Below are 12,819 nucleotides of genomic sequence, written 5' to 3'. Positions count from 1 at the left end.
GTGACACCACGGGGACATGATTGACATCACTGAGGACCAGTGACATCACAGAAGACTGGTGAAAACAAAGGGACAGCTGTGATACCACAATGACATTGGTGACATCAATGGGGACATCGGTGACTTCATAAGGAAAAAGGTGAAGTTACAGAGACAGCAGTGACATCATTGGACCTTGGTGACACCACAGGGGACAGTGGTGACATCACAGAGACATGGGTGATATCATTGGGGACCAGTGACATCCCAGGGGACTGGTGACAAGAAAGGGACAGCTGAGATTTCACAGGGACATCGATGACATCACAGGGGTCTGGTGCCATCACAAGGACAGCAGTGACATCACTGGGGACTAGTGACTTCACAGGGGACTGCTGAAAACATTGGGACAGCCTTGATGTCACAGGGAGATTGGTGACATCACAGGAGACATCAGTGATTTCACAAGGACAGGGGTGACATCACAGTGATGCCAGTGACATCATCAGGGTCATTGTTGACACCACAGGGGACAGTGGTGGCATCACAGGAGATGGATGACAGCATTTGGGACCAGTGACATCACATGGGACTGTTGACAACAAAGGGACAATCCTGATATCACAGGGACATCAGTGTCTTCCCAAGGACAGGGTTGACATTATAGAGACACCATCAGGGACATTGCTGACATCAAAGGGGGCAGTGGTGACATCACAGGGACAGAGGTTACATCATTGGGCAACAGTGACATCATGGAGGACTGATAAAAACAAAGGGACAGCAGTGATGTCACAGGGACATCAGTGACATCACTGGGACACGGTGCCACTTCTGGGGACATTGGTGACATCACAGAGACAAGGACATCATTGGGGACATTGTTGATATCACAGGGAACAGTGATGACACCAGAGAGACACCAGTGACATCAATGGGGACATCTGTGATATCAGAGGGGACATCGATGACTTCGCAAGGCCAGGGGTGACATCACAGAGACACCAGTGACCTTATTGGTGGCACTGGTGACATCACAGGGGATAGTGGTGCCATCACAGGGACATGGGTGACATCACTGGGGTCATCAGTGACATCACAAAGACATCACAGAGACACCAGTGATATCATCGTAAACAGGGGTGACATCACAGGGGACAGTGGTGCCATCTCAGATATATTGGTGACATCACAGGGGACTGGTAACAACAAATGACAGTTGTGCTGTCACAGAGAGACCACTGAAATCACAGTGGACATCGGTGGCTTCACAAGTACAGGGGTGACATCACAGAGACACCAGTGACATCATCAGGGACACTGGTGACATCACAGGGACATCGATGACATCACTAAGGACATTGGTGACTTCACAAGGATGAGGGTGACAATGCATAGACAGTTGTGACATCATGAAGGGCATTGGTGACACCACAGGGGACAGTGGTGACATCACACAGACATTGGTGATATCAGTGGAGACCAGTGACATCCCAGGGGACTGGTGACAAGAAAGGGACAGTTGCGATTTCACAGGGACATCAATGACATCACAGGGGTCTTGTGACATCACAGGGACATCAGTGACATCACAGGGACATGGTGCCACCACTGGGGACAGTGGTGACATCACAGAGACAGCAGTGACATCCGTGGGGACCAGTGATGTCACAGGGGACTGTTGAAAACAAAGAGACAGTCGTGATGTCACAGGGACATTGGTGACATCACAGGAGACTTCAGTGACTTCACAAGGACAGGGGTGACATCACAGAGACACCAGTGACAATGTCAGGGACATCTGTGACATTAGAGGGGACAAGGGTGACATCATAGGAAAGTCAGTGACATCATTGGGGATCAATGACATAACAGGGGACTGTTGACAGCAAAGGGAGAGTCGTGATGGCACAAAGACATCGGTGACATCACAGGGGTCTGGTGACATCACAGGGACATCGGGGACATCATAGGGACATGGTGGCACTGTTGGGGACAGTGGTGAAATCACAAGGACAGCAGTGACATCATTGTTGACCAGTGACATCACAGGGGACTGTTTACAGCAAAGGGAGAGCTGTGATGTCACAGGGACTTTGGTGACATCACAGAGGGTGAAGGTGAACACAAAGAGACACCAGTGATATCATTGGGGACATTGATGACATCACAGGGGACAGTGGTGACATCACACAGACATGAGTGATATCACTGGGGACCAGTGACATCCCAGGGGACTGGTGACAAGAAAAGGAATATTGTGATGTCACAGGGACATTGCTGACATCAAAGGTTTCTGGTGATATCACAGGGACATCAGTGACATCATGGGGACATGGTACCACCACTGGGGACAGTGGTGACATCACAGAGAAAACAGTGACATCACTGATGACCAATGACATCACACGGGACTGCTGACAACAAAGGGACAGCCATGCTTTCACAGGGAAACCCTTGACATGACAAAGGACATTGGTGACATCACAAGGCAAGGAGTGACATCATAGAGACACCAGTGACATTATCAGTGACATTGGTGGCATCACTGGAGATAGTGGTGACATCACAGGGACATCGGTGACATTATTGAGGATGAGTGACATCACAGGGCACTGTTGACAAGAAAGGGAGAGCCGTCATGTCACAGGGACATCACTGACATCAGTGACATGACGAGGACTTGGTGCCACGGCTCGGCACAGTGGTGACATCTCAGAGACAGCAGGACATCATTGGGGACATTGTTGACATCACAGGGGAAAGCGATGACTTCACAAGGCCAGGGGTGACATCACAGACACCAGTTATATTATTGGTGTCACTGGTGACATCACAGAGGATAGTGGTGACATTCCAGGGACATGGGTAACATCGCTGGGGTCATCGGTGACTTCACAAAGACAGGGGTGACATCACAGAAACACCAGTGACATCATTGGGGACATGGCTGACATCACAGGGAACAGTGGTGACATCACTGGGGACCAGTGACATCTCATGGGACTGTTGACAATAAAGGGAAAGTCGTGATGTCACAGGGCTATCGGTGACATCACCGGGGACCGTGGTGACATCACAGAGGAACCTGTGAAATCATAGGCTATTGTTGCCAACAATGGGAAAGCCGTGATGTCACAGGGACATCAGTGACATCACAGGGACATGGTGCTACCGTTGAGGAAAGTGGTGACATCACAGAGACAGCAATGGCGTCATTGTGGATCCAGAAATATCACTGGGGACTGGTGACAACAAAGGGAAAGCTGTGATGTCACAGGGACATCATGACATCACAGGGGACTGGGATAACAACACAAAGACACCAGTGATATCATGGGGGACATTGGTGACATCAAAGGGGACAGTGGTGACATCACAGGGACAGCAGTGACATGATTATAGACCAGTGACATCACAGAAGACTGGTGAAAACAAAGCGGTTGTCTTGATCTTCCCAGGACATCAGTGACATCACAGAGGACATCAGTGACTTCATAAGGACAGGGGTGACATCGCAGAGACACCATGACATCATCAGTGACACTGGTGACATCACAGGGACAGCAGTGACATCATCAGGGACCAGTGATGTCACAGGAGATTGGTGACCACAAAGGGACAGCCGTGATGTCACAGGGTTATTGGTGACATCACAGGGACATCGGTGACATCACTGAGGACAAGTGACATCACAGGGGACTGGTGACAACAAAGGGACAGCTGTGATATAACGTGGATGTTGGCGGAGGAGCTTTCAGAAAAAAATGCACACAAATCAGGATGATTTACGCAAATGTTCTGCTTTATTTACATAACCCAACCTCTTACAGACTTTCACTGTCCCCTGGGGCATGATCACTTTCAAACTATTGGTTATTTGCTGTAACCCATGAACCGAGCGTGCATTACTGACACACTTCCTATTGGCTGCACACAGATGTCCATACGATAGGAAGACATTGTTTTTCTCCTAAAACTCCTCCTTATTTTTGTCACAGGTTTCTCTTTGTTTACATTCCTGCAGTCTGTTATCACTGCTCCTGTATTTTTCTACTGCCTGCAAAGAGGTTTCTGGCTTTGTCAGGGCCAGGTTTAACTTAGGCCAATTAGTATGGTTGATCCATAGTATGCTTTTTTCAGCTAAGCACTCCACAAGTCTGATCCCCCAAATGGAATAAGAATGAAGATTCCGCCCAGAAAAAAGGTGCCAGCACAGGAAGCTCTGTGTGTGCATGGAGTGCCGAGAGGGGTTCACAAATTGCACAGGAGAGATGGAGGGTAAGGGCTCCCTTTCCAGGGTGGAAATGCATTTGTTTGGTGTCAGGACCCCTATGCTGAAATGGCAAGTGTAAGTCCAAAAATGGACTAAGAATGAAGATTCCTCCCAGACAAAAGGTGCCAGCAAGAGAAAATCTCTTTATGCCTGGAATGCCAAGAGTGGCTCACCAATTGCACAGGAGAGATGGAGGGAAAGGGCTTTCTTTCCTGGATGGAAATGCATTTGTTTGGTGTCAGAACCCCTGTGCAGGAATTGTCAGAGTCCCTAACCCTTACCCTAACCCTAACCCTAACCCTAACCCTAACCCTAACCCTAACCCTAACCTTCACCCTAACCCTAACCGTAACCCTAGCCCTTACTTCAACCCTAACCCAAGCCTGAACCCTAAGTCTAACCCTAACCATGACCCTGACCCTAACCCTGATCCTAAACCTGAATCTGAACCCTAAAGCCGAACCGTTACCCTAATACTTTCCTTAAGTTAGCAGAGAATCACACCAAAAACTGCCAGCATTTTCTGCTTCTCAAGGCCAACCAGGCACACGAGGCCTCACTCCTTCACCCAGGAACAATGAGAGCGAAAAACCTGCGCTTTCAGTTAACCAGAAGAAAGAGAGCAAGAGCTTCCTCTGCCTTCTTATTTATACATTTGCTTATGTACGAATCGTATGGAATACTTGGAACATGGCCTTGGTTCCTTGGTTACAACCTGGTTACCAAGGAAGGCCTAGACTCAAAACCACTACAGGCTTTCTTTCCTGGGTGGAAATGCATTTGTTTGGTGTCAGAACCCCTGAAGTGCAACTGTCAGTCAGAATCCCAAATTGGAAGAAGAATGAAGATCATTCCAGACAAAAGGTGCCAGCACAAGAAGGTCTCTTTGTGCCTGGAGTGCCAAGAGTGGCTCACCAATTGCACAGGAGAGATGGAGGGTAAGGGCTTCCTTTCCTGGGTGGAAATGCATTTGTTTGGTGTCAGAGCCCCTGTCCTGGAATTGTCAGTCTGTGTCCCAAAATGTAATAAGAATGAAGATTCCTCCCTGTGATAGTTTTGGTCTAGGCCTTCCTGGTAACCAGTTTGTAACCAAGGAAGTGGCCATGTACCCCAAATTTCATATAATTTTTACGCAAACCAGAATATAAATAAGTTCTAGATTGGAGTCCTCTCCTCTTCTCTTCTCTTCCAGCGAGGTTCAGGGCAGTGGGTCCTTGCGTTGGTCTCGCTTATCTGGAGCCTGAGGCCTTCAGTGACCCCTGGCCTACCACGTGGGAGGTTTGGAGAGTGCTGGCCGTGTCTGCCAATCCTGCTTTTCTAAGGGACGTGGTGAGATTTGTTTTGCTAGTTATTAGGATAGTTCTTGAGTTTGATTGTTTATATATGTTTGGTGTCCCTTTTTGTCCACTTTTGTCCCCTTTTCCCTTTCCCTTTCCCTTCAGGGGGTGTTTGGATTCCCTGTGCTGTGTACATAGCATCTTAATTGTATATAACTGTAATATATGTAAATATATATATTTTTATATAATTAGCTTGATTTGGGGTTCTTCAATTTTTTACATTTTTTTTTCCTTTTCCCTAAGGGAAGAAAGGAGGGGGAAGGGGTTGCTACTGTGATTTCGGGCATTTGGCAGGGAGTCAGGTCTGAACCATCACACCCATAAACCTCATAATGGTGCAGGCCCCATAAAGGCACTGTCCTCATAAAGCCAAACAACCTCATGATGGGGCTTACATCATGAAAGCTCTGTCTTCATAACACTCTTCCATGTCATAATGGTGCTCTACTCATAAGCCCATAAATCTCATAAGATGCTCTCATCATAAAGTCTCTCTCCTCATAAACTGCATCCACCTCACAATTGGGCAGCCTCATAAAGGCTCTGTCCTCATAAATCTCATACATCTCATAACAGTGCAGACCACATAAGGCCCCTATCGTCATAAGGCCCATAAACCTCCTCATGGGGCTGTCATCACAAAGGAGATGTTCTCATAAATGCCATAAACCTCTTAAAGGCTCTGTCCTCATAAAGCCTGTGCACCTCGGAAGGGGCTCTTCACATCATAAAGGTTCTGCCCTCATAAATACCATAAATGTCATAAAAGCACTGTCCTCATACACCTCATGCACCTCATGACAGAGCTCTCATCATAAAAGATCTCTCTGCATAAAGCCCATGCAGGTCATAAAGGTGCTGTCCTCAGAAAGCCCATACCCCTCATAAGAGGCTCTCCTCATAAAGGCCATAAACGTTGTTACCTAAAAGGCTGCAGAGGAAAAAGACTCCAGGGCAAACTGGGCAGGAGGTCAGACAAGCAGCAGAGGTTTCCATGAGCCTCCAGGCTCCAGGAATACAAACCCACACCTATCCCTTCCAACGCAGGGGTTACAGTTTTTATAATGATTTCCACCCAATGCCCGTCCCGTCCCCGCCCCGGTTCTGCCCCGCTCTGCCCCAGGAACGCCCGTGGGGAATTGAGTCTGGGGGAGTTTGGAGCTTTGAGCCGCTGCAACTACAACTCCCGGCGTGCCCCGCGCGGAAAAGGGGGCGGGGCGGGGTCTCTGCCGGCGGTGCGCGCGCACAGCCCCGCGGTGGCTGCCGGGAAAGCGATGGCGGCGACAGCGGGATCTGCTCCGACTTTGTGAGCCCTGGCGGGGGCTGCGGCGGGGCTGGGGATGCGCTCGGGGGCTGCGGGGAGCGCGGCTGTGGGCGGGAAGGCTGGAGGGCTCGGCAGAGTGGAGAGGAGGGGCTCGGGGGTTCCCGAGGAGGTTTTGAGGTCCGTGAGGGGCTCTCGGAGGGGATTTGGTGTCCTGAGGGCGCTCAGAGGGGAGGGTGAAGGCGCCTGAAGGGGTTTAGGGGGTCCCTGAAAGGGCTGGGGGCCTCGGAACCCTCCTGGGGGGGCTGTTTAAACGCCATGGCTGCACTGCGCAGGCGCCGGCGGAGTTTCCACAAGGGAACTCTAACTCCCAACAGGCCTCGCGCGGCGCCGCCATTGCCGCTCGTGCCACAGCGCCCCCTGCCGGCTGGGCGGACCGACCGCAGGGAAAGCGGGTCCTGATGCCCCCCCCGAACGCCAGAGACCCCCAAAACTCAGCACACAGAGACCCCACAGGGAGGGGATCCAGGTGGTCCCATAAAGCCCAGCAGTGGGGTTCAAGGGGTCTCCCAGCTCTCAGGGGAGGGGTCCTGGCAGTGCCACCAAAAGTCTTGGGAGGACATGAACCACGTGCAGGTAAGGGTATCCCAGTGCCCCCCGTATAGCCCAGTGACCTCCCAGTGGCTCTCAGTATGGCCCAGTAACCCCCCAGTGACCACCCAGTGTTTCCCAGTGACCCCCATTGCCCCCTAGTATGGCCCAATGATCCTCCAGTGAGCACCCAGTAACACCTAGTAAGGCCCAGTAACCTCCCAGTGTCCCCCCGTGTGTCCTGGTAATCCCCTAGTAATCACCCAGTCCCTCCCAGTGCCCTCCCAGCATCGCTCAATAACCCCCCAGTCCCTCCCAGTGCCCTCTGCTTCCCCCAGTGTGTCCCAGTATCCCCCAGTAGTCACTCGGTGTCCCCCCAAAGCCCCCCAAGTGTCCCCAGTGTGTCCCCAGATTCCCTTGACCTTTCTGTGAGTTTGGGGGGATGGGGCCATTTTGGGGGTCAGAGGGTCCAGGGGGGCCTTCTGGGGGGAAGATGGAGGGTTGGGGACATCAGGGATGGGTTTTGGGGACAGTGGGGAGGGGTTTGGGGACAGTGGAATGGAGGGTGTCAAGGGGGTAATTGGGTCCATGGGGAGGCCCTGGGGACATTGGAGACACCAGGGGAGGTCTCGGGGTGCAAAGTGGGAAATTGAGGACAGCAGGAGGGTCTTGGGGACACCAGAGGGGTCTCAGGACTCACCTGCTCGTGGTGCTGCCCTCCTGTCCCCCCAGGCCCCAATAAGGCCCCCCAAATGTCCCCTAACCCCCATTTTTCCTTTAATCACCTCCCCCAGATCCCTTTACCCCCAATGCTCCCAAGACCCCTTTTAACTCCCCCAAATGCACTCAGAGGCCCCCAAAATGCTTCAAATCCCAATCAAACCCCCCACAAAGAGGGATCACCTGGCACCCTGGGACAGGAACACACTGGGCTGTACTGGGAGGGCACTGAGGGGTTCACTGGGCTGTATTGGGAGAGCCCTCATTCCCAAAGCCCCTCCCCTGGGCATCCGTGCCACGGTCTGGGAACCACGGCGGGGTTGGATCAAGGGGTGCACTTGATGATCTGGGAGGTCTTTTCCAAGCCGGCTGATTCTGGGATTCTCTGGGTGCCATTGCCAGGGCAGCACATGCTGGAGGCTCTGTCCACAGGGGATAGATGTGTCTGTGCAGACAGAGAGACAAGGTCAGTCTGCAAAGATGTGGGGCTAGAAAAGCAGGAGAAGTTGTGGGGTGGTTGTGGAAGGAGAAAGAAGCCCCCAGGCCAGTGCAAGCAGGCCCCCCTGGGCTTGCACATCATCTGCCCTCCCTGCAGGTTCCTGTCCTGGAGAGCAGGCCCTGAGGTGGCCCTGAGCAATGGCCCGGAGGTGAGCCCAGAGCTGGCCCTGAGGTGGCCCTGAGAAGAAGTGGAAGGCAGAGGTGGTGCTGAGGCAGGAGAGCCCCGTGCTGGGGAAGAGGCTGATCTGGGAGTGCCCAGCAGCGAGAAGGTGCTGTGTGCATGCCCTGTGTGCCAGGTGAGCTGGGGCTTTGCTGCAGAGCTGCGGGCGCTGATTAGAGCGGCTGCAGCTGCTGAGCTGGTGGCCCCCAGGAACACAAAGTGTGCACGGCCATGGAGCCTGCAGGGAGGAGCAGGGACAGGGTCAGGGCCACTGTCAGCCCGGGGCTGGCTGGGCAGATACAGCAGGTTTGGGGTCCCCCTGGGAGCTGCCCAGGGTGGAGGGCGGAGCGGGCGATGCCGGAGCTGGGGGATCCCCGGCAGGCTGGAGGGGGGAACACAGAGAGGGAGGAGCCCTGGGACCCCCGGGAGCCTGAAATGGGGGGAGCGGAGACGGGGAAGCCTGGAGAGAGGGGACCCCTGGGATCCCTGGGACAACAAGGTGGAGAACCTGGAGAGGGGGAATGTGTGGGAAGGCGGCACCCCGAAGGTGAGAGTCAGTGGAGAAAGGACCCTTGGGACCCCCAACACTCCCAACATCCCTAAGTGGGACCCCCAACATCCCAGACAGGGGAGACCCTCTGAAACCCAGAGAGGGGGAACTTGTGGGAGAGATTTTTTGGGCTAATCTTCATAATTTGGAGTATATTTCAGCTGAATCTCAACTTTTGCAGTTTGGGGGCAGGGGTCTTCTTGCTATTTCTGAGGAGTTTTTTTGCCTGCATGTTGGTGGTTTCAGTTTTTCTAAGCTGAATCGTGATGTTTTGGAGGTCCCCCAGAACCCTGAATTTGGGAGATGGGGAGTCTTGGACTGCTGGGAGCTCCAGCAGCCTGGAGAGGGCAGAGACCCCGTAGATGGGAGACCCCAAATACACAGGGGACTCCCAGCAGCCCGAACAGGGGGGACCTCCAGAATCCCAAAGTGGAGAGACCAGAGAGGAGGAACTCCTGGCTGGGGATTTTTGGGCTGAATATTAGTGTTTTGGAGGTTTTTATGGTCCCAGGATGCCTGGTGAGTTCTAGAGATTGACTTGGGCAGGAGGAACCCCCAAGGCAAGGCACTCAGCCCTTGTTTCCCCCCCACAGGATTTGTCCTTCCCAAAGCTTGGGCAGATGGAGGAGGAGGTTGCAAGGAAGAGGAAAAAGCCGCGGGCCCCCCAGGCAGGTGAGGAGGAAGTCAGTGCCCCTTTGGCCCTGTCTTGTGGTGCCCGTGGGGGCCAAATTTGGGGGGGATGTGCTTGGCCTTCCCTCTGGGCCGGAGGCAAATCCCCTGCCTGTCCTTCCTTCCTGCCCCAGGCCCCGAGCTGAGGATGGAGAGCACGGAGGACAAATCCCCCCGGCAGAGCCTGGTCGGAGAGGCCGTTTTGAAGGGCTCCCCGGCACAGAAAGGCAGCAGGGAGGAAAAGGCCCGGAGATACCCCCGGAGGAGGGACTGCAAAGCCAGCCCAGGGAGCTCTGAGGAGGAAAGACCCGTCCTGTGCCGGGAAGGCGGCCGGAGCTTGAACCGGAGCTCCGAGCTGGTGGTCCCTGAGCAGCCTCCCAGCAGGGAGAAACCGTTCAGGTGCCTGGAATGTGGGAAGAGCTTCAGGCAGAGCTCCCACCTCCTCAGGCACCAGCACATCCACACTGGGGAATGGCCCTACACATGTAGGGAATGTGGGAAGAGCTTCAGGAGCAACTCCAACCTGATCCAACACCAGCACATCCACAGTGGGGAATGGCCCTACACGTGTGGGGAATGTGGGAAGAGCTTCAGGAACAGCTCCCACCTGATCCGACACCAGCTCATCCACACCGGGGAACGGCCCTACAGGTGCTTGGAATGTGGGAAGAGCTTCAGGGACAGCTCCAACCTGATCCAACACCAGCGCATCCACACTGGGGAACGGCCCTACACGTGTGGGGAATGTGGGAAGAGCTTCAGGCAATGCTCCCACCTGATCAACCACTGGCGCATCCACACTGGAGAACGGCCCTACAAGTGCTTGCAATGTGGGAAGAGGTTTCAGAGCAGCTCACATCTCCTCCTGCATGAGCAGGCACACACAGGGGAGAGGCCCTTCCGCTGCACCGACTGCGGGAAGGGCTTCAACCAGAACTCCACCCTCGTCAGGCACCGGCGCATCCACACCGGGGAGAGGCCCTACAAGTGTGGGGAATGTGGGAAGAGCTTCATCTGGAGCTCTGGCTTGACCTATCACCAGCGGACACACCAGTAAGGGAAGCCCCTCGAGTGCCCCGACTGCGGGAAGAACTTTGGCCGCTGCTCCCACCCCAGATGACCCCCCTGATGGTGAGGCAACCCCTGGAGTCCAGTGACTGTCAGTCCATCCCTTTCTACCAGAAAGGACCGGTGCCCTTTGCCAGGGGCAGGTTGTGTCAACAGAACCCTTCCTGGGGGGTGTGTGGAGATTCCTGCCTTGGCTGGGACCCCCCAAGGTCACTGCTGGAGGTTGAGAGCAGAGATCTCCCCACGAGCGTTGGTCTGAGGGAGTTTCATCCATCTCTAATGAATAATTCTTGCTTTGGTGCCAGCTTGAGTAGAATTGCTTCAACAATTGCTTCAGTGTAGAGCACTGTTCTATCTTATGCTGTACTACTGGTAGTTTTAGTGTTTCTATTGTGCAGTAAATAATTCTGATGAAGATCTTTTGTCTGATCATTTGTTACCCTAAATAATTAATTTCTATCAATAGATCTGATTTGCCTTCATTAAAACCTGGGGGACAAAAGTTGTTCAGTCCCACCTCTGTAATTCCTCTAAACTGAACCTGTTGGCATAACCTAAGGTTGAGATTGGATCCAGCACCCCACAGTCAGTTGGGAGCTCAGGGGGGGCCACCCCCCTTTTCCAGCCTCCTTGTACCCAAAGACCCCCATGGGACCGCCGGATCCAACAGACCACCCCCCCATTTTCCACCTTTCTCCCTGTTCCTCCCACTTTTCCATGGTCCCTCGTTATAGTCTGCCTTAATATTGCAGGTGGAGCTTCAGATTCGAATATTCCCTTGAGCAAAATTAAAACTCACACAAGTTTTCTGTTGATACCAAAACTTGATTTTATTAATTGCTAAGAGGTGCAAAAAGAACGAGGAAAAAATAAGAAAAGGTTGGAAAACTCTTACGATTACTTCTGAAAGCAGAGAGAAGATACCACCATGCTACCTTTCCCCTGAGCTGGTCTGTGTGTGTGGGTGAGTAGCAGTTTCTGCCCCTTTTTTTCTCTGTCTCTGCAGCTTTTGGATGTTGTCTCTGTAGCTGCAGGGGGTCTGACAGCTTTAGTTCTCTGCAATGCACCATGTGTGGTCTCACCGCTCACGCCCCTGTCCCAGGCCGTGCAGGGTCTCAGCTCTTCCAAAGCTTTGGGCCCTCAGAAATATGGTCAGGGTAGAAGGATAAGGTAGAACTCCCACATGTGGCACGGTGGTCTCAGCTCTCTCCAGGCCGGCAGTTCCAGTCTCTGGTGGCAGGCAGGCAGCACGCGGTGGTGGAGAAAACGTGAGGGGAGGTGGGCAGAGATTCTCGGCTACAGTCACCAGTTCTTGTCCCTTTCCTCTCCCTGATTTTCCAAAATTTGTCCTCAAATTTTATAGTGTTCAAAGGAGGTTGAACGTGGTTTCTTGGCACGTAGCCAGTTGAGATATTGGAAGAGATATGATAGTCATAAACAATAACAGGATCTTTTGGCAGGAAAAGTGCCGTGGGAAGTCATGGTGGGAACTTCTGTCAGAGAGCTGACAGAGAATGTTTGATAGGAAGACTTTGAGAGACAGAAACAATTTTTGGCATTTCTGTATTATCTGTGTGTTACAGATGGTTGCCATGGTAAGTGACGTAACAGGGAATGCGTAATAGTTACCATGGTACCCAACCCTAGTGATAGGAATGTATGATGATTGCCATGATAACCGTCCATAGCAAATGGAATGCATAATGG

General features: G+C 52.7%; 1 protein-coding gene across 1 annotated transcript; it reads left to right on the top strand.

Moving 5' to 3' along the window:
• The first annotated feature begins 8,397 nt into the window (after window positions 1-8,397).
• On the top strand, window positions 8,398-11,688 carry LOC126638131 (zinc finger protein 239-like). The gene is made up of 3 exons (XM_050311776.1): window positions 8,398-8,961; window positions 9,969-10,047; window positions 10,179-11,688. Exons 2-3 carry the CDS (start codon window positions 9,996-9,998, stop codon window positions 11,099-11,101), a joined length of 975 nt encoding a protein of 324 aa, XP_050167733.1. The 5' UTR covers window positions 8,398-8,961; window positions 9,969-9,995; the 3' UTR covers window positions 11,102-11,688.
• Window positions 11,689-12,819: the final 1,131 nt, after the last annotated feature.

The sequence above is a fragment of the Myiozetetes cayanensis genome, unplaced genomic scaffold (assembly GCF_022539395.1).
Source record: "Myiozetetes cayanensis isolate MyiCay16 unplaced genomic scaffold, myiCay2020 scf164, whole genome shotgun sequence".
Classification (NCBI taxonomy): Eukaryota; Metazoa; Chordata; class Aves; order Passeriformes; family Tyrannidae; genus Myiozetetes; species Myiozetetes cayanensis.
This window is presented reverse-complemented; position numbering and strand designations above follow the sequence as displayed.